This window comes from Fukomys damarensis, unplaced genomic scaffold (genome assembly GCF_012274545.1).
Source record: "Fukomys damarensis isolate Sample0158 unplaced genomic scaffold, DMR_v1.0_HiC HiC_scaffold_8, whole genome shotgun sequence".
In the NCBI taxonomy this organism is placed as follows: Eukaryota; Metazoa; Chordata; class Mammalia; order Rodentia; family Bathyergidae; genus Fukomys; species Fukomys damarensis.
In genome coordinates, this window is record NW_022900920.1 from 28,681,097 (window position 1) to 28,701,734 (window position 20,638).

The following is a 20,638-nucleotide window of genomic DNA, read 5'->3' on the forward strand; positions in this document are numbered from 1 at the left end:
TATTCTTAGCAACATGGTGCCAGAATTGTCAATATTCTGGGATTTGAGAGATTCCTGGCCTCTTCCGTGCTTCATTCAGCCCTTCTCTCTCTCCTTTCAGGATTTGCACATGTAGACTGTGCAACCCCCGCCCCAACACCTCTTTCTACAATGAAGATATTGTGGTTTTTGTTAAAAGTACAGATTTATCAATATTAATTATGGGAGTAATAAACATATAACTCTTTTTTACAGAATTATAATAATGATTGATAATGGTCCGCAGACACCTATTTATAGTGATTTTCGCCCATTTATATATGTTTTTGCTTTGAAATCCATCAATGGGCAATTACAGAGTCAATTTGCTATTTTCATTTAAAAATTTTTAATAAAGCAGTTAGAGATTTACTTCATTGAATTTATGTTCCAATGTGGAACTATTACAAAATATATCACTGAATAAAATTAGCAAGTTGCTAACACACACACACACACACACACACACACACACACGGTATGATACCAATAGTTTATAAAAAGATAAAAAAAACTTATTAAAACATTATAGACTCATAATTAGCTCTGCCCTTTGATCATTTTAAATCTCTCTGTTTCTCATTAGAGACTTCTGTGTAGGGATCAGGAACACAGCTCTGGCCGTGGCTGGGGTTTCTCTCTAGACTCCCACAGCCTTACTGAGGCAACTGTGATGACAAAGAAGGAAGAACGTGGGAAATGTGAAGAAGAAATGAAAAGGAAAGCGCCCAAAGCAAAACCATTCGATTAGAAAAAGGGAAAGTGGAAAAGAAGGGAAAGTGCAGCACAAAGGTCCGTCCTGTCCTACTGGGACCTGGTCGGTCCGAAGCACCCGAGGCTGGGGCTTCATCTGCGCATGTGTGCACTGCCGTCTGCGTTTATTCCAAGCACTTTGTGTAGGGAGCACCCGCGCCTTCTCGCTGCCCTCCTGAGCTGTGTGTGTACCTTCATTGTGGGTCAGACGCCCACTTCTCACTTTGTTCCTTACACACACACACACAAACACATTTTGTAGCAGGCTCACATAAACAAATAGTTGGCTTTTGGTTTGGAAAACCAAAGTGAACGTGAGGTTACTGGCCATGCTGATGTTTTGTAGGCCACCGTACGTATAAGAAACTGAGCATCATTTTTATTTGCCTGTCTATTTAGTCTTCCAGTATTTATTCATTATTGACAGTAGGTAACTTTGGTGCTAGGAAACTAGTGTGTCACAGTCAGATCCAGAAAAGAGAAGCAAAAAGAAAGCATCTTTCGTAGGCTAAAGACAGATGTTAAAAAGACACCATTGTTTGCTTTTTATTCTATCAGGGCCACTTGTGCTTTAGGCTAAGCCGTTGTGTGCCAGAGGAAAGCTGTAGCTTTTGCCAGGGTTTTCCTGATTACTTTTGTTTGAAAGCCTGACTATAATGGCAGGTGAAGAGGAAGCCCTTGGCTGGAGAGGAGGAAATCAAGGAATCCAGCTGCTTCTAGAGAGTAGAGGACCTCTTGATTCAGTGCTATTGTTTTGGGGAGAGGCTGCGGGCACATCATATCAGCGTCCCGTCTAAGACAAGCAGGGAGAAGCAGGGTCTCCAGGCCTCCAGCCCTGTGAATCGCTGCTCATGCACCCCCCTGCTGTGAGCTGCAATCCTAAACCTGAAAAAATAGGTGCTCTTCCGCCACCGTGTTTATTTTTAATCCTTGCTCCGCAGTTATCTTCATCGGGATGTTTTGTGGCTCTGCAGCATTTACGGAGCACTATATTAAACTGGTATAAACTCAGACAAGATGCCAGCAGAATGATGAACTAGTGATATTCCTGAGTCTCTCCGTGGAAAAATGTCTGAAAAGATGTGTTGGGCTGGCTATTTCAGAAAGTGGGTACTGTGCTGAGCACACCCAAGGTGCACTCGCTCAGGCTGGGCCGTGGATTGTTACTCACAGTCTCCCTTTGGTGTTGCTTGGGTTTCTTCCAAGATGGCTCCAAAATATGAGCCCACCTAAGCTCCTGGAAGCCCTGTGACTGGACTGCAGCCGGCTGAGATTTATTCTCATCAGTAAGGCAGGTCTTCCATGACATGAGAACTTTCACCTCACAGTTCACCGAGAAAAGGAGGAAAACCTATAGACCCAGACTGAAATTTGTGTTTTTAGCTGTTTATACATTTACAGTTTTAACTTTCCTTAGTGTCACTCCATGGCCCTTAGGATCAACTGGCTTTCCACTTTATCTTCTACTGTTCTCTGGGAAACACTAGGTCCAGCCTCCTGCATTACTAGTAGATGCCTACATAGATTGTCTGCTCTTTGCCGTAGGGCCTGAGGCCTTCGTACCTGTGGTATGTGTTTAAATAGGGTGCAGTTCTTTCACCAATATTTATTGATTGCATGATGCAGATTTGGGAAGATTCAGTCCCTTTGCTCCAAGGCCTCCTGTACCTTCTTTCTCTGCCTCCCTATCTGCAGGTGAAAGGTCCTGCTTCCTGTATTTTCAGATAGCCCTTGGAAAGGTTCACGGGATAAATAAGAGAATAAGTAAAAATGTTGATTTTACTTATTCAAATAGTTGATACCTGGGCTATCAACTTTTATTTCTACTCTTTTCTGTGGACATGAAGATAAATCTTTTTTTTTTTTCTTTTTCTTTTGTTACTGGGAATTGAACTCGGGACCTTGCGCTTGCGAGGCAAGTGGTGGAACCACAGAGCTAAATCCCTGGCCTGAAGATAAATCATTTTTGTTCTTTTGTTAGTGTAACAATCATTATATGCCAAGAATTTGGGAATATCACATTAATATCATTTTAAGAGGGTACCAATGTTCCCCATCTATACTTTGGAAGAAGAAGGAGTAAATGGTAAAAGACAAAAATCAGCTGGTTTTTCTAAACTTGCCCTACGTGTCAGGAATCTTCTAAGGCCTTCAAAACACATATCCTGTGAACCCTGACTGCAGCCTGTGTCTATGCTGGGCACAAGCATATGCCTGATCCTAGAGATCTCAAAAGACAGAACTACCTTGGCTCCAGTGCAGCCCTTCTGGGAAGCCAGCTTTCAACTTCAGTGTCTGTAGCTGATCATTTGTGATAAGAGCTGTGACTGCTGAAGGGGTGAGCGGAGTTCCAGGAAGAAGTCACAGCAGGTGCACAGGTAGGAGGACTCCCCTCCCCTTGTGTCTAGCTCAGTAGAGAAGTCCTTCCCTCAGTAAGATAGGCAGGCAATAAAAGGTATATAAGACACTGATACCTATTGCTTTTTTGAATCATTAAAGGATCCTGACCACATTTCCATTGCCCCAAGTCCCAGAACTGAGTAGCTCATTCTATTGAATACCATAGTAAGTATTGACCAGCATAAAAATGTTGCCTATATATTTATTGAGGAAACTTGCTTCTCTATGGTTTGCTAAGCACAGAGAATTCAGTGATAAAAGAAACTCCTCTTTGGCATTCAGTGTATTAAAAAAAATCATTTATACATGGGTATGTGGCAAACCGTGGTGAAAAATGGCAGCAGTATGCATGGGGTGGTCGAGAAACAGAGCAAAGGTACTCAGCCTTTGTGCTTGGTACCGGAAGTCAGACTTCTCATAGGTTTGGGCAGTAATGCTTAAGCTCGTCTTGGGACCTCACTCTGAAGGTGGACCATCAGGGTTCATTTACGATTCATTTCTATGCTTATGCTGTTTTGCTTTGATGATGATGGTGATAAATAATGGTGATGAAAAAGGAAGACAACATTTGTTAGAACACACAGAAAACGACCTCAGTGTACACAGTGATGACAGCAGATGACCAATGGCTGTGACATCTGCTCTAGGGTGTCTAGTCCAATACTACAGGACCTTAAAATCAGTGCCCTCTCAGTCTCTTAGCCCTGTTTGGCCTCATCAATCCAGAATCCAGCCTGGGATCTCAAAGTAAAAGAAACCATAAGTCTGAGTCATCTCTGACCACCAATTGTAGGGATGAGCATGTCACAAATAAAAATTGTTGGAAACACTGGGGGTCAACTTCAGTATTTAAAGTTCCTTGTTATTGTTGTAGTTGTTTTACTAATAATGTAAAAATATTAGTCAGGGTAAGGTGTTAGCTAACAGCAGTAGATTTTAGAGAAAAATAAAGGGCTCTATTTTGTCCTTAGTTGATAAGGAAGAACAATGTGAGGCAAAACAGCAGCTTGATCCTATAGAGACCATTCAGAGAGCTGGAGATCTGGACCCAACATGTGGAAAGGTGCAGCAAGATCCAGGGAAATGATTTTGACCTAATCTATGAGTTAGACAGACAGCCAGGCTTGCTAGTTTCCAACTTTGTGCTTCTGGGGTGCCAGATGTTTCCGGTGGATAAAAGGTGGGTAGGCCAGGAAGGAGGAAGCTCAGAGCAGCAGATGCAGAAGGCAGATGAGCGACATGGAAAGACTCAATGGAACGGTGTGTGCCTCCTTCTGGCCTTGTTCACACCAGTCCCAGTGGTGTGGAGGTCCAGAAGCATGTCATGTGTGCCTTGTGTTTGGAGGAAATGCCAGCTTCATGGGAGAAAAAGAAAGATGTTTGGAGCGTAGACTCTGAATTTCAGACCATGTGTCGATCGGAGCAAATTTTACAGACAGTGACAATAGGACCAAAAGGAAGCTACTTCTGTAAAGGGGAAGAGGCCTAAGCTAGCGAGATATCAGATTCTTTGAGAAGGGAAGTGAATTCACTTAAGAAGCACCCTGGGAATGCCCTGGATAATGATTAATTTACTTATTTTAAAGAATTCACAGACCTTTATGCCCTTTCTCCTTTCGTTCCTCCCACCTTCCCTCCTTCCTTTCCTTCATTGATTTTTTCCTTGGTTCCTTTCTTCTGTCATCACACATTTGAATATTGTGTATCAGCAACTATGAATATGAATATAAACTGTTTAAAACAAAGTTCTTGGTAGCTCTATTTGAAGTGTGTGTGTGTGTGTCTGCGTGTGTGTGTGTCCACATGTGCAGTTTGGAGGAAGGGATTGCTTTCACATTTGGAAAAACAAAACTAATATGAGGTAAAATAAACTGTGATAAGTATAAGATTTTTATCAAAATGAATATTTGTTGTTGGCAAGAAAGGCTTTCTCTGTTGTAATTGGGACATATTTCACAAAAGAAATGACTTTTAAATTTTGCCTTAAAATAAGAGTCCAAGAGGCTGTGGCTGAGCTGGAGCCAGGCGTTCCAAACTCCAGAGAGAGAGAAGTGTGCACCACTTCATTGTGAGGTGGAAACTTGCTCACGGCACTTCCCTGCAGTGGCACTGGGTTTGCTGCGGTGGAGGAGCTGCAGTGGAGGGGAGGTGGGGTCTGTCATCCAGGGTTTTGGGCGCCACACCAAGTCCCGCAGGTGATGTATAGTTGTGAGATCTTCATTTTCTAGTATAGATCAAAGGCTGGACTGGGTAGTGGGAGGCAAGCAGAGGGACTGGTGTAGAGGCAGCTGACTCTTTTCCATATAGAAGTGGAGCCAATTAAAGTTCTGATGATTCTTTCTCTTTTTTTTTTTTTAACAAAATAGCACAGATAGTCCCAACTTTAATTAAGTCTTCCAGTATAAAATTTCTAGAGATAGAGCATTATTGCTCCTATTATTTATGTAACAGAATAATTAATTTCTATTCAGTATGGCTCACTGAAAAATGACAAAACATAATCTACGCCTCTGAGGCATTTTAAATAGGCTCTTATTTTATTTACACAGATGGCTTCAGGCACATGTAGCAGAGAAAGCAAGGTGCATGTGCCTGTTTGGTACAGTAGTTCAACAGTGCGTGGAATGGTTGTTGCTGTGGCAAATCTCGGGTCCCATGATTCGTTCTCCTAGGGCCGTAGTAAGTGTTTCGGCAAGTGTCAAATGAAAAAAAAAAAGTAATTAGATAAGTTTGCTTTTTAAATTGCTTTTTAAGTCTCTCAGCTAAAGCAACATGTCTGGCATGTGCCTGGTAAGTTTGGAGAATTTAGTATGCTGTCCGTGGGGTCACTGAGGGAGGGTACGTGTGCCCCGTGCAAAGTTATTTGCAGGTCCGAGCTGTTAACACACACAATATGCTTGCCAGAGTTCAGCCTTGCCTTTATCCAGCACGGTTTTGTGATGTTTTTTATTTGAAATGGAAACATTACTGTCAGACTCTGTCCACAGAGAAACTAGATATGTGCCCAGTATTGAGTCTTTTTGCCTCACGGATACACGTGTGAACTTGTTCATCTGGGTGTTCCTTTTTCTGTCTCCTCATCTGTCAGGTCCGTGATGGGGTCCAACAAGGAACCGGACCTGGTACATCTCGAGGCCAGAGCCGTGGATGGTCGTAAGTACATCAGCTTGGTCCTTGTGTTTGTGAGTAACAGCAGTTCTCTCCGTCTGCTGTGGAGAAGCCTGTTGGGTCACATTGATCCAAAGCCTTTGGGATGGGGCTATTTCTTGCCCCTGGTAATCCAGAATTATCTTAATAATTTTTGTAAATACACTTACGCACACATTTTTTTTTTCCAGATTGATTCTTTTTTGGATAATGACAATGCTAGCACCATCCTCTCATGAAATCCAGGTATCTTTCTGGGTTAAAAAAAAAAAATTCCCCAGATGCTGGTTTCTAAGGGTTTGGTGCCTGCTGCTGCTACATTTACTTTTGATTTATTCTGCTGTCTCCACCCATCAGAGTCCACCCAGGCGAGACCTCAGGATCTTAGAGATTCATAAGATACTTGCCCAGAATGGGAGATTCATTTGTGTTTCTTCTGCAGGCTGCAGGAAGGGAGGCCTTTGGGGTCAGTCCCTCACCTTAGGTGGTTATTCCTCGCCTGGGTGGGTGGATCACACTGAACAGCTGCACAGTGGAGTCCAGGGCGGCTTCAGGTACATGATAGCCAGGGAAGTAAGGTGCACATCCCAAATTAAACTCTGTGCACCAATGTCTCAGAAAACCACTCACTAATTGTGGCACCGCTTAACCTTTTATGCTTCAGTTTCCTGTCTTTCAATTCAATAAGTGGTAACAATGGCTCTTTATTAGCTCATATTGATTTGGTGATCACCCTGCATCAGCAGTTGTGCTGGGCTCTTCGTGTACTTTGCCATAGTTAATCTTCATGACAGCTCTGTAGGTTGTGATTCCCGTTTTGTGGATGGGAAAACCAAAGCCTAGAGAGGTAAGTGATAGGACACCTAAGGTACACAACAAATACAGGGAGGGCAGTAGTGTCTGTTCTCAGAGTCTGTCCAGGTGAGTTAGACGAACCAATGAATATAAAATCCTGCAGGCAGGGCCCGGCCTGTGGAACACTCCAGCATAACAGTGTAAATTTCTTCCACCTTCCTTGGTCCTGAAGAACCTTCGGAGAGCTGTGCAGTTGCTGAGGTGTCAGTTGGCCTGAAGGGGAATGTGTGGGAATGGAGGGGTTGGTGGAGAAAAGCCTCAAGTGTAAGGAAGGAAGGGCCAGTGGATTACCTGCCATTACCCCAGAGAAGGGAGGCTGTGATCTGATGGCCTGCGCTCGGCCCTGTTCCCAGGACATCCCCTGCCTGTGCCCGGGACCCTGCCTATGTATCCTCTGCTCTTCTGAGTGCAGAGGCAGAAGATACCTGAGCCCAAAGTGAGCAGGTCCAGGTCACCAAGGAGCCCAGCTCCTCAGAAGCCAGGCCCTGTGGGACTGCGATAGAGATGATTCTAGAGGCTTCCTCCTCTCTGGGATGTGAGTGTACTCTTTGGCACAGTACCTGCAAGCACAGAGCAGGGAGCAGTCTGTCTGTGTCCTCTGTCCCAGCACCCAGGCAGGGCTGTTGTGTGTGATCTGCCTGCAGAGCTCCAGACTCAGGAAGCTCAGCAGCTCAGCGCCTCTGTCCCATCTCTGCTTCGTTTCCTGCAGACCTTATGTTGGCTCCCAGGGCCCAGTTTCACTGCACAGCAGAGAAACGCAGCCTTTCTTGGAGGCACAGTGAATGCACCACTGCTGTTAAGCTCAGGCTGATTTCTTGTTGCTCTGACAGTGAAGAGCAAAGGCACTACTCCTGGTGTGCTCTGACACCTGCCTGTCTCGAAGATCCCTGTTTCACCCCCTGCTCACTGCCTGCCTATGGGCCTTTGGGCTTGCTTCCAGCTCTGGGAACATACTGGGGTTTGTGTCTTGCCATGAGGCCCTGATACTTGCTGTGTCCTTGGCCTGGGAGTCTCTGCTCTTGCCCCAGTCTTGACTGGTTGAGGGTAACTAAACACCTTAGTACTTTAACTCTTGGGTTATTAAACAGTGTTTTATCTGAGGGCCCTTTCTTAAACTTCCAATCTAATCCAGCTTCTTATTTGGTCTCTTTTCGTCTTACTGTACTTTTTTTTTTTTTTTTTGAGATAGGGTCTCACTATGTAGTTGAGACTGACCTGGAACTCACTGAGTAGCCCAGGCTGGTCTCAAACTCACAGCGATCCTCCTGCCTCAGCCTCCAAAGTGGTAGGATTACAGGTGTGCACCACCACACCTGGCTGCTTTTATTATTTATTTATTTTGCTAATATGTCCCACTTATATAATTATTTGATCACAATTTTTCCTCTGCACCAGTTTATAACTCTAGTGAAATTGCAGACCATACTGTTCATTCTCCTGTACCAGGAGCTTTCCAAGTGCGTGTGGACTGAGTGGGTGCATGGTCAACCAGTAGTCAGGCTTACAGCTCTCTGTCACTTCCCAGGTTGCCTAAGACTTTTAGAGCCTTATACCTTGAACCTTAATAGGCATGTGGCCCATTTGAGGATTTTGTCAGAATGTGAACTCTGGTGCAGGGGGCCTCCCGAGATTCCACCTTCCTAACAAGCTTTCTGGTGATGCTGACAAAGCTGAGCTGTGCAGCACACTTTGAATGGCAGACTCACGACAGAAAACTAATGCAACAGCTTTAGGGTCTGTCTTCCATGACAGCCACCCATGTTTAGAAAACGCCGGATGGGCTCAGGAGCATCCCAGATTGCTTTCATTTTCAAGCTTTGGGGATAACGCAGCTTTTCTGAGCACGACAAGGCCATCCCTGACCTGCACACTGTTGTACACCTGACATCATTCCTCCACTCCCCGAAGCCGCGGCTGCTGGTAATAGAACACTGTCATCTCAGTCCCAGCTTCCACGAAGCATGAGATGTAACGGTGCTAATTTTATTTATTTTATCTTGCTTTTCTATTTTGCTAAGGCAGCATCTACAGAAACTATCCAAGAGTGAAAATTCAATAAAGACATTTAATTTGAAAAGTTATCCCTTGCAAAGCAAAACAGAAAAACAAATACCTAGCGATTGAAATAAAGGATCTAACTGTAACATCTGGTCTTGTCTTAGCCCCTCTCTCTCCACCCTCCTCTCTCTCCCACTGTCCCTCTTGCCCCTTCCTCCTACTCTCTTTTTCCCTCTCCTTTTCTCCTCCAGTACTCTTCTGTGTCCAAGACAGTCAGTAACCATGGCCCCAAGGAAAAAAAATGGAGAAGAGGAAGGGAAACACAAAGAGGTCAGAGTAGCAAAGTTGGCAAACGCAGCTGGCAAGATTGGAGGGCGAATTTATGAAAATCACCCAGGGTTCTGTCCCTCCAAGAATTCAGTATCTATGTAGTCTCTTTCCATCGCCTGATTGGAAGACTCCCTTGTCTTCCCCTTTCATTACTTAGCAAACGCATCATTTGTTTTAGATTGGACATCTTATAGGAATATTCTAAATGTTTTCACTTTGAACAGGAGTTTATTTCATTTTACTGAATTTAGGAATTTTATACCCAAAGCACTGAGATGTTTGACACAGGAAAACAATGCTTCACTTGCAGATAAGGTTGCAGATGTTCATCTGGGGTTGCTGTTCAACATTTAGACTTGGACTCGTTTCAGACACCCCCAGATTACAATTTCTAATTAATGTGTGTTTTAAATGGGGTTCCCACGTTCAAAGGGAGGGAACTCTGGAAAGCCTTTGCTCTGTGAGGGTCTTGGCCTGGCACCCATATTTCTTACCAGCTATGCCCTGAAATGCGGTTGGGTGTCTTGGAGTTTACTGTGACAAACGTGCTAATCTTGTATTGCTCTCTGCCTTGGGAGGGAAGCTGAAAAGAACAAACTCAATTATGATCCATCGCGAAAAGAATGACTTGAAAATTCCAAGCATGTTTATCAAGTGTGGCATTTGTGATCGGCCCCCACATTTAACCAAGGATAAATCGGCAGGTGCTCATCAAAGGTACAAAGAAATGGTTGTTTTAATATCTCAGTGTGGGTGTGGCTTTCTGGGTATGTACCTGTGCATCCAGTACAGTACAGCACAAAAAAGAAAACTTACACTCTCTGAATTTACTTCACATATGTATATTGCACGTGCACATAATACCTGTCACTAGAGAAAAATGTTGATCAAACTGTTGGAGTGAAGGCTTTGTAGAAAGTGGTCTCTTATTTACTCTTTGTTCTACATCTGAACGTAGCTCAGAGCCTAAAACATGTAAGATTTGTTGAATGAGTGAATGTTTGTGTCCCCGGGCATATCTTCTGAAGGAGGAAGGGTCTGTGGTGACTGGTAAGACTAACAGATGAACACACGGAAGCTACTCTCGGAAATCGGTGCCACATTTCACGTGTATGTTACTTTGGAAGAAAAGAACATCTCTTTTATCAGCATGCTTCCCATGACAATTATAGATGTGTGCATTATCCAGTGTTCATGCTCATCTGTGAAGCGCACTTCCTGTACAGTGCCCTCTCGTGCTAGGTCTGACCATTTTGCTTCTCCCAGCTGTGAAAATGCCTGTCTCTGTAGAGGGAACCTCAAGTCGGCACTCTACTAGCTGAAACGAAATCGAAAGAGTCACGAGCACCCCCCACCCCCAGTTCTGTCCCGGGTGATATTTGGCAGGCTCCCTTCGTCCTCTCATCCCAAGCTCCCGTCTGCTGTCCCTCCTGGGTGGCCTGAGTGTCCCTGTCTAGGTCGGGGATGCTCAGGACTGAAGTCTTGGAGCCCAGGTGAAGAGTGCTGGGAGGCTTCATGGTGAGCATGAAGAACTTGTGTACTGAAATACGGACTTTCTATACCAAAAATACCCATGGTGGCAATAAAATTGCAAGCAGTACTGAAATGTTTGGACTGAGAGGTGAAATCCACTCCAGCAGGTTGCGCTCATCTGCACTGTAAACAATACCTCTGCTTGCCTCTGCCGGCCTCCTCCTGTCCTCCCCTCCTGACCACTGCATGGAGTTGGTCACTTGGGCTGTTTGGACCTCCATTTAAGCCTGTTTCTAAGGAAGATCTTTCTCAAACTCCAAAACTCAATCAGTCTCTTTTTTTTTTGTTTGCTTTGAACCAACTATTCTTTTTCCTTCTTTGGTGCTAACATCTCAATTTAAAATTTTACATTTTCCTTTTGTAATTATTTGATCATTCTCCTCCCTGTCAGTCAGTTCTTGAGAGCAAACATCATGTATTCTACATGTGCACGCACGTGTATCTTCATGTCACTGACAGTGAGTGATTGCATGGCCAATCACCATGTAGGTAGAAACACATCGCACAGTGAACTGGAATATTGGAATGTAATAATCAGCACATCATTAAGATCTAGACAGATCGAGCAGCGCTCACACACACACACTTTTTACTAAGCATTCGTTCATGCTTAAACACATAGCAAGCAATTACTGAAAGAATTCTGTTGCTCGGAATCTCTGCACTCCAGGTTTTCCTGGACATTGCCCTGTGGCTTCTGAAAGCTTAGTGCGGTGCACAGCTCCACAGTATGTCCTCTGTAGTCGGGGACAGCACAGTTCTTGTGGTGAGCAGTAAAACCCGACATATCTCATTGCTCTATGTGTTTAAGAATGAGCTTGAGAACGTTTATGTGTTCTACTTGGCTATTTTGATTTCTTCCTCAGTGAATTTCAGAAGGTAACACACTGCTTTAATATTATACAGAAGATTAACATGTTAGAAGAAACCCAAAAGCCTCAGTCTGGCCACGCCACGCCAGCCAGAGTTCCAGCAGCAGCACTGGTGGGATTTGGCTCCCCTCTCATGGTTTTCCTTCGCCTTCTCATTGGGTCCATTTCTTCATAGTGTCTAGGACTGAACCTTGGCGGAGGTTAGAGGTTTGCCTTTGTGGTCGGCTTCTGGTTGTAGAGATTCCCAGAGCCGTTCCTGGCCCTTCCATCCCCAGTCCAAGTCCCAGGGATCAGGTAGAACTGAGGCACCTCGCCCTGCTCTCTTTCCCATGATGACAGGCGCACCTCATTTTTCACAGTAAGAAACAACTTGTGGGGATTTCACCTTGGTCTTTCTGGTTTGGCGACTTACAGATCACCCTGAAAACCAGCCAGGTAAGCGTGAAATCAGCCCCTCATACCACAAAGCCCCCCCGCACACACTACAGGGAAAATCCCAAGGATGGCAGTGCCCTTGCAAACCCCAGTGAGCACCTTGCAGACCTGAGTCTGTGGCCACCGTGCTCCTGCACTGCCTCACCTGTGCCTAGCTGGCTGCCGGGGTTCAGTGTCTTCTCCTCTCCTCCTGAGGAGAACAGAAGTGTCCTAGCAAACTTGTCCCTCCTGGGCCTTCGTGCAGGACAGAGGTCTGGATTCCTGATGGATTCCCAGGACCCTTCAGAGTAGGGCAGTAACGTGCGGCGTGTACGTGTGCTCATCTGGGTATCTGGTGCCTTCCTAGTGCTTCAGAATCTTGCTTAAAAGAAGGAGGATGGCGAAGACATCAGTATTACTTATAATTGCCCTCCTTTGCCTCCAAGTGCCTACACAACAAGGATTCCTTACAGTTCCGTGACTTGCTTGCAGCTGTTGTCCCAGGTGGTTTTCAGGTGCACAAGTGACAGCAACCTCGGGTAGGCGTCACTCTCCTCACTTTAGTGAGGAGGGAGTAAGGCTTGCAATGATGAGGTGTTTTTCCTGTTGTTTCAGAGCTAGAATTGAAAGCCCACTCTGGTTCACTCCAGGTATTCACTCATCCCGCTGGTGCTGGGGGCACCGATGGGCTCTCAGCTGCTCTCCGAGTTATGGATGAAAGTCGGAAGGGAGAGTTGCAAAGACTCTGCTCTCATCCAGGCTTCTTCCTGCGGAAGACAGATTACACACAGATACTTGAGAAGTGTGCATGCAAATGGAAATAAAAAGAGGAGTAGGAAGAAGGAGGAGGGACTTGCAGAGGTGGCTGAAGGAAGAATCCTTCAGATAAGTCCGCTGGAGAAATGCAAGCCATGCTCTTACAGAAGTGAGGCGGAGTGCTCTGTCTGTCCGGTGGAAGAGGATCCCAGGCAGAGAAAACAACACAAAGCTTATGTGGCCTGAGCGTGCTTGGCGTGACCTGCTGCCCAGGTGGCTGAAATGCCAAGGGAGAGCGTGTGTGTCCTCTGCCTTTGTGCATTCCAGGGTACGAGACAGGGATTTGGACCATGTTGTTCCTTGTTAAGCATGGATTATGTTCCAAGTGCAGTACAAAGTATGGAGCTTGATAACAGGAAGTCACTAAGTAAAGACTAGTTCATGGAATAAGGCTGCCCCTGCAACCGTCTGTGTCCTATAATTGATCACATATATGTAAGCAGGTACTGTACACTTCTCCTTCCAAAGAGTGGGGAACTTGAGGAATAAACTCTGTGAACAGTGACTGGCGGATTCACAGTCATTTCCTTTTGCAAACAATTCAATTTGCTAACAGAAACAGTCAACAAAATTTTGCTTCCTTTGGTGAACTCTACACAGCCTGGACTGTCTTCTTCAGAACCATGGGAGGAACTAAGTTCGTGAACCGAGGTACCTCTTACGTTTCTCTCCTGTGCACTGAACTGTTCGCATTTCTTTCTCCAATTACTTTCTCCTTCTCCTGCTTTCCTTCCTTCTCCAGTCTCCTGTTTGTCTATCTCCTGTCTCCCCCAACTTCCCTTCCTTCCTCTGTTAACTTAATTTGGAAAATTAAATAAACAACACTGAATGTGAATTTATGGAACACTGTCTTTACTCAAGCAGATACATTTCTGCTAGGGATTTCTACTGTGGCTTGCTCAGGACACACACTGTGGGTTCCAAGCTCATCTCTCATGCCTCCGAGCCCAAAGATCCTCCTTCTAGGAAGGTGACTTATCTTGTCACCATTTGAAGCAGCCTCCTAACTCTTTCCCAGCTCTTTCAAAGGTCATTGTTCTCTTTGAGATAGAGCACTTAGTGAAAGAGTCTCTACCCTCCAGAGAACACTAGGCCACAAGGGTTTCCATCCCACAACTTTGTGTGGTAAAGGCAGAGTCAGAACTTTCCTGCACCTGACAGAACATCTGTGCAGAGGCCTGAGGGTTGACGTCTTCCACCTGTGATGCAGCACCTTCACAGCTTTAGAACGCGGTCGGCCACCGCACTGTGGTGTGATGAGCCAGTGACTGTGTGTCTACCAGTTTTTATGATTTTGTTTTCTCGCATGTCCATACTTTCTAGTCTTCTACATGACAAAAATTTTACAATGCCCAAATTTTCCCGATAGTAGTCATGGCCTCCCAAGCCAAGAACAAATGACAGCCTTCAGTGAGTTGCACTGGTCTGTCATCCGGAGGTGTTAAAGAGAAATGCAGTATGGATACCAGCTCATCCTGTGAGAAGAGGTTACTGGACAGTGAATGACTTGTGTGGGAGTCTTTGTCTTCTGCGCGGACATTCCCAGGCAAGAGGACAGTCTCAGTTCCCGACTGGTACCTGCCAACGAGAAGTCCTGCATGCAGGCCAGAAGGAAGTGCATGGAAACAGCAGCCTGTGTAGTCGGGGGGACGTTGGATCAGAAGGCTCTGGAAGAAATAACAGAAAAATGGAAAGGGACAGAGAAGATTTATGGGCAGATGTGTGCCCTGCCAAATGTCCCCTGGAGGGCCGATGGTGCGGGCAGTGGAAAAAGTCACCAACAGTCGAGGAACAGAAGAGACAAAAGAGATGGTGAGAGCAGAGTACACTGCCAGGAGGGGCAGCAGGGAGTTTCCAGGAGAGGAATCACACCGGCAGGGTAGGAGATTGAAGTTTTTATAAGAGAACGGGGACTGGGGAAGCATCCGAGTTGGCAATTGTGGGTATGTTAATAATGTATTTCCAGGCCCCCCTGTTTCTTGTTAATCTTCCAGGGACAGCTGCGTTACATTCTGTGCTGGCACTTCTCTGTAATTTCCGCACTCTGGGAGGCTGAGGAGGGAGGATCGCAAGCTTGACCTCAGCCTGGGAAAGTTACTGACTTAGTGATACCCTGTCTCAAAATAAAAAATTAAAAAAAAAAAATTTTAAGAGCTGGGCATATAGTTCAGTGAAAAGGTTCCAAGGTCAACCTTCGGTGTGCAAAAAAGAAAAGTTACAAACTGTCAAGTCTCTCACCAGGGGCTCTTAGGCTTAGATAAGGATACCTGTGTGGTTTCACCTTTTGGGAACAGGCAGGGCATTAGCATGGGGGAGGAAGGAATGGTCTGTGTTTTATAATTACTATTTCTAGTCCCCATAACTGAGGGGCCTGGAGACAACTGGAGAATCCCTGGGTGTTAGGGTTTTAACCCCTTGTCACCAGAGTGTAAACTTTTAACTGTCCTGCTTCACAGTTGGAAATTGGCAGGGGACGGGGAAGTGTTGGACCCGGCCCATGCTTGTCCACATATTCAGTTCTGTTTACAGTTAAACATCTGCACTAACAAGGCATAGTACAGCAGCTGGTGCTGACTGCAGCTTTTTTGAATAACACAGTGAATGCCGGATCCCCAGAGATCTGTGACATACATTTCTTGCTGTCACTTACTAGCGTATGAACCTGCACAGATCCCACCCGTAGGTCCCTAAGTCTGCTTTCTTCTCCTGTAGAAAGTACATCTCTCTGGATTTTTTATTTCATTTTACAAAATATGAGAGAGAAAAGCCTTGTGATCCTCTTGTCGCAGTTCCTGGCTGAGGGAGAAATTGCTCTGGTTATTCTGGAGGTTAACGCTGCTGCTGTGACCCGCGGAGACTCTGAGGAGGGAGCAGTCAGCTGAGCCTCTGGAAAAACTCCACCGAAGGGCCTGGAAGCCTTCACACTGAGAACGAGGGACAGAGGAGATGGCTCCTGTCAGTGGGACTCTGAAGGAGCAGAGTGTGCCCCTTGAAAATAGCTGAGGCCCTCAGACACACCCCGGCCACAGGCTCCTGGAGCTTCCTCTTGGTTTGGCAGGAAGGGAGGGAAGCAAGTTCTGTGGCCAAAGTCCCGTAAAGCCTTCTCAGACCCTAAGCGTAGAGTCTTCTCCTAATGTCCGTTTGGCTTCCAGAATTCTGATACCACTCAGTACAGAATCTGAAGCTTCACTCGGTAAAGGACCTTCTCAGAGTTACGCGGTGCGGTGCGTGGGGGGGGAGTGAGGACCTAAGAGAACCCCTCCTACAGGAAGGGGCGCTGCAAGACAGCCGGCACTTACCGAGGAATGACGTGAGGAGAACATTTCTGTGGTGTATAAAATTGCTTTTTAAATCTTATGTTTCACTGACAAATACGAATTGTATATATTGCAGATATGTGAATGCATAATATACAGTGTGGTGTTTGGATACACATTTGCAGTGTGGAATGATTAACTCAGGCTAATTAATAAATTATCACCTCACATATGTCTCACTTTTCTGCATTGAAAACATTAAAATCTATTATTTCATCAATTTTGAGACATACAATGCTTTAGAGTTTATTGTGGTCACAATCTGTTCAGAAGAGTACTAAATCTTATTCTTCCTGTCTAACCAAAACCTGGTACCTGTGCGTATGTGTGTGTGTGTGTGTGTGTGTGTGTGTCTGTCTCTCTGTCTGTCTGTCTGTCTGTCTGGTTCTAGAATGAAACACAGGCCTTCTGCATGCTCAGAAGCACTCTAGCTCTAAGCTACATCCTCAGCCCCATTTAAAAAATTTTATGTTGAGATCCAGTTTTGCTCAGTTGCTCAGGCCGACCTCAAACGCAACAGTCTCCTGCCTCAGCCTCCCAAGTACAATAGCTGGGATCTTAGGAGTGGTCCACAGTGTCCTGAGAAAGTTTGTACCCTTCTTTGTCTCTTCTTTCCCTATGTGGCTTCCTCCCATACCCCTGTACTAGCACCACTCTACACTCTACTTTTCCAAGTTCAACTTTTCGGATTCCACGTGAAGGAAGATCACGCAGTATTTGTCTTTCTGCTCCTCTCTGTTGCACGTAGTACCTTGTATCCCAGGTTGACGCATGTCAACACAAAAGGCAGGACCCCCCTTCCACAGTCTCATCATGTAAATATTCTGCATTTTCTTTTTTTCCATGTTTAAGTCATTTAACTTTACAGAACAAGTTTTTTTTTTATTCTGCATTTTCTTTACTCAGTCATTGGTTATAAAGTCTCAAATCAATTCTACACCTCAGTTACTGAGAATAATACTGCGGTGTCCAGGGCAATACAAAGAACCTCTCTATGAATGTATGGATTTTAATTTCTTTGGATATAGACCCAGAAGTGGGGTTACTGAATCATATGAAATTCTACATTTATTTTTATGAGGAATCTCTGTAGTATTTTCGCTAATAACTGTACTGATTTATATTTCCACCAAGAGTCCTCAAATGTTCCCTTTTCTCCACACTTTCCCTGACATTTATCTTTTGTATTTTTGGCCAAAGCTGTCTAGTGGATGTGGAGGGAGACTTCATTGTGGTTTTAATTTGCATTTCTTTGATGACTAGTGATTAAAAGCCCTTCATCATATATCCTTTGGCCATTTGTATTTTTTCTTTAGAGAAGTATCTGGTTTTTTGTCCTTTTCTTGTTTCATTGAGTTTTCTAGCTATTGAATTGAATTCCTTATATTTTTCATAATTAGCCTTCTCTTAGGTGTACAGTTTGTAGCTGCTTTCTCTCAATGTATAGGTTGTCTCTTCACCTAATTAATTGTTTCATTTGCTATACCGAAGTGTTTTAGTATGATACCTTCTCATTCATTTTGTTAGTGGCCTGTACCTCTGAAGACATATATCTAAGAAATCTTTACTCAGACCAGTGTTGCAGAGCATTTCCCATTGTCTTCTAGCTGTTCGCTGTTTTAGAGCTCATGTCAAGATCTTTACTGCATTTTTGGTTGAACTTTGTGTATGACCTTGGATAAAAGTCTGACTTTATCCTTTTGCTTGTGAATATCTTGATTTCCCATCGTTTTTTAAGATACTGTCTCTTTTCCATTTTGTATTCTTGTCATCTTTGTTAAAAATCAGTTGACCCTAAGCATGGGGTTTTATTTATGGCTCTCTATGCTGTTACCATGGCCAGTGTGTCTGTTTTCTATCTCAGTACGATGCCATTTTGCTTTCTGTGGTTTGGTAATGGAACTGGACATCCAGTGGCACAACACACCCAGCTTTGTTCTCTTTGCTCAGTGTTCTGGTGGCTACCACAGATCTTTTTTGGTTCCATATGGAAGAAAAAACACTTTAACCCAAGCAAAAAAATTGAAAATGTGGAGAGATATTGCCTCAGAAACACCTGTGGTCCTTGCAGGTGGTAACTGTGGCCAGGAAGAAGCACCAGGGGTTAAAGGGAGCTCAATGAGCAGCCACCACTCCTGGGGCATGGTCTCAGTGGGCCCCGGTGCACTTCAGGACCAAGGTCTGCATTGTCACAGCTGCTGGTTGGTGCATTCCCTGTGTTCCCATCCCTGGATCTGGGTTTGCAGAGCCTGAGAGAGCTGCAGAGCCTTTCAAGGCTGCCACACTGGGCTGCACTGAAGCCCCTTCCTCTGCTCTGAACCCTGCTTTTGAAAGGCAGCTTCCCTTCTCTAGATGGGCACAGGTTCTGAGGGGAAGGATCTCATTTATTCCACACAGCAGCTGGCGCAGATAGTGAGAATGCTTGAAGAGAGCGGCGCGGTGTCCTAATTACCTGTGGCAAGGAAAACATCTGTGTAAGAAAAGCAATGAAATTAATTCTAATGTCTAGCAGTCACATACATTAATTGACATTAATTAATGCCAAATTACAAGATGCTTCCCATGGAATGGCATGACACACCCACCAGAATTGGGTATGGAAAGAGTTCATCATCCTTAATGCGATTCCAGCAAGCCCCAGGGGGGAATAGGCGTGATTGGTCCCTCACTATGAATGACAGCCAATTTCTTTCTGTTTCCATTAGGAGGAGAAAGGGAACAAACCAGGAGCACTTTGCCAGGCAGTCAGCTCAGAAGTGATCAGTTACCCTTCAGCTTGTACATTTTACTTTGAGACATTCTGAGCAAGAAGTGGTTTCAAGACTTCTTCTGGGGGCTTTTTTTTTTTAATGTCACCTAGCTGCACACCGTACCTTATAATTCTCAGCTCCAAAACAAAACGGGTTTAGATCATAGTTCAGCCACAGAGTGCAGTTCGGCAAATGGAGGAAGAGAGAAGTGCAGGGAAATTAGACGCAGCGGACTGCACGAGCCCGCCGGTTCCCCACCGCTCTCCTGGCCCAGAAATACTGCACGAGCGATTTGTACACAAATCTCCCCACAAGTCTCCCCACACCACTGCCTTTCCGTTGTTGTCATGTACATGTTTTATTCATTTGCAACTTGCAAAAAACATGGATGCATAATGCACATAGTTTGGTAACCTACTTTTAAAAAACTTTCATTTTGGAATAATTTTAGATTGAAAAGCTACCAGGATTATTTAGAGTGCACGTACTGTATCTGCCCAGCCTCCTAGAGAGATAATGTTTTCAAAACCAATGCTGATTTTTCAAACCTAAGGAGTGAACAGTGATGCGATGTAGGTGATGGGGGAGCTCCTTTTATTATATAAAATTCATTAAGCAGTCCCTCGTGGAAGCAGGAATTTCGGCAGCAGAGCAGACGTTGGATAATTAGTTATTCCTCTGTTGTTGCCCATTTTGTTTTCTCTAGTTTTCTTTTTTATTGCCTAACAGCACTCCAAAGAGCATCCAGGTGGCCAAATCCTTACACCAATTAACATCTCCTTAGCTGGAATTCTCAGACACGAACCTGAGATCAAAGACATTTTTCAGTATCTTGAGCTAGTTTGTCTAATTACAGCTTAAAATACTAATTTGCAGGTGTTTTCATCTTGCGTCTAGGTATATCTGTTGATGCTCAGAGAGGAGACAAAATGTATTTTATTAACAATTGACTCCAAACGCACTGTGCAAAAGTTGTAGTCAGGCCAACTGAATGAAAACCCTGTACGGCACTGCATCTCTTCAAAGTCTCTATCTCTTTGAGGTTCACTCTAGTGACAAAAGCAGTTGGTTTAGTCTGTAGTGTTGTGAGGATTAAATGCACTAAATTAATACAGACACCTTCAAGACTGTTTGGCCGATAGATGCTCAACTAGTGTTACTTTCTATGCATTCTTATTTTCTCCCCCACGCCTCAGATTTATAATTTCAGTGTAGATGAATCACACATATTATGTGTGTTTACATTTTCCATCTTACGTTTGATAAGGGATCTGTGAAGAAGAGATACAGCTGTTAAGAAAAAATGGTAGATACTTTTGAAAATTAAACAGGGATTGTCTCTCCGTTCCTATGCCTTCATTATGTGTCAGTTCTAGAGACGAAACGATAATGGAAGTTGTGTTCGTAATTGGCAGTCCAATAACTCCGTAGGGAG

The 20,638-nt window shown here is 44.5% G+C and overlaps 1 protein-coding gene across 1 annotated transcript in view; it reads left to right on the plus strand.

Moving 5' to 3' along the window:
• Positions 1–20,638, plus strand: part of Sorcs1 (sortilin related VPS10 domain containing receptor 1) — a 369,207-nt gene that overhangs the window by 232,062 nt on the left and 116,507 nt on the right. Inside the window, exon 7 of the mRNA XM_033761243.1 lies at positions 6,260–6,324. Coding sequence (XP_033617134.1) covers positions 6,260–6,324 — 65 coding nt within the window. The remainder of the gene's footprint in view (positions 1–6,259; positions 6,325–20,638) is intronic.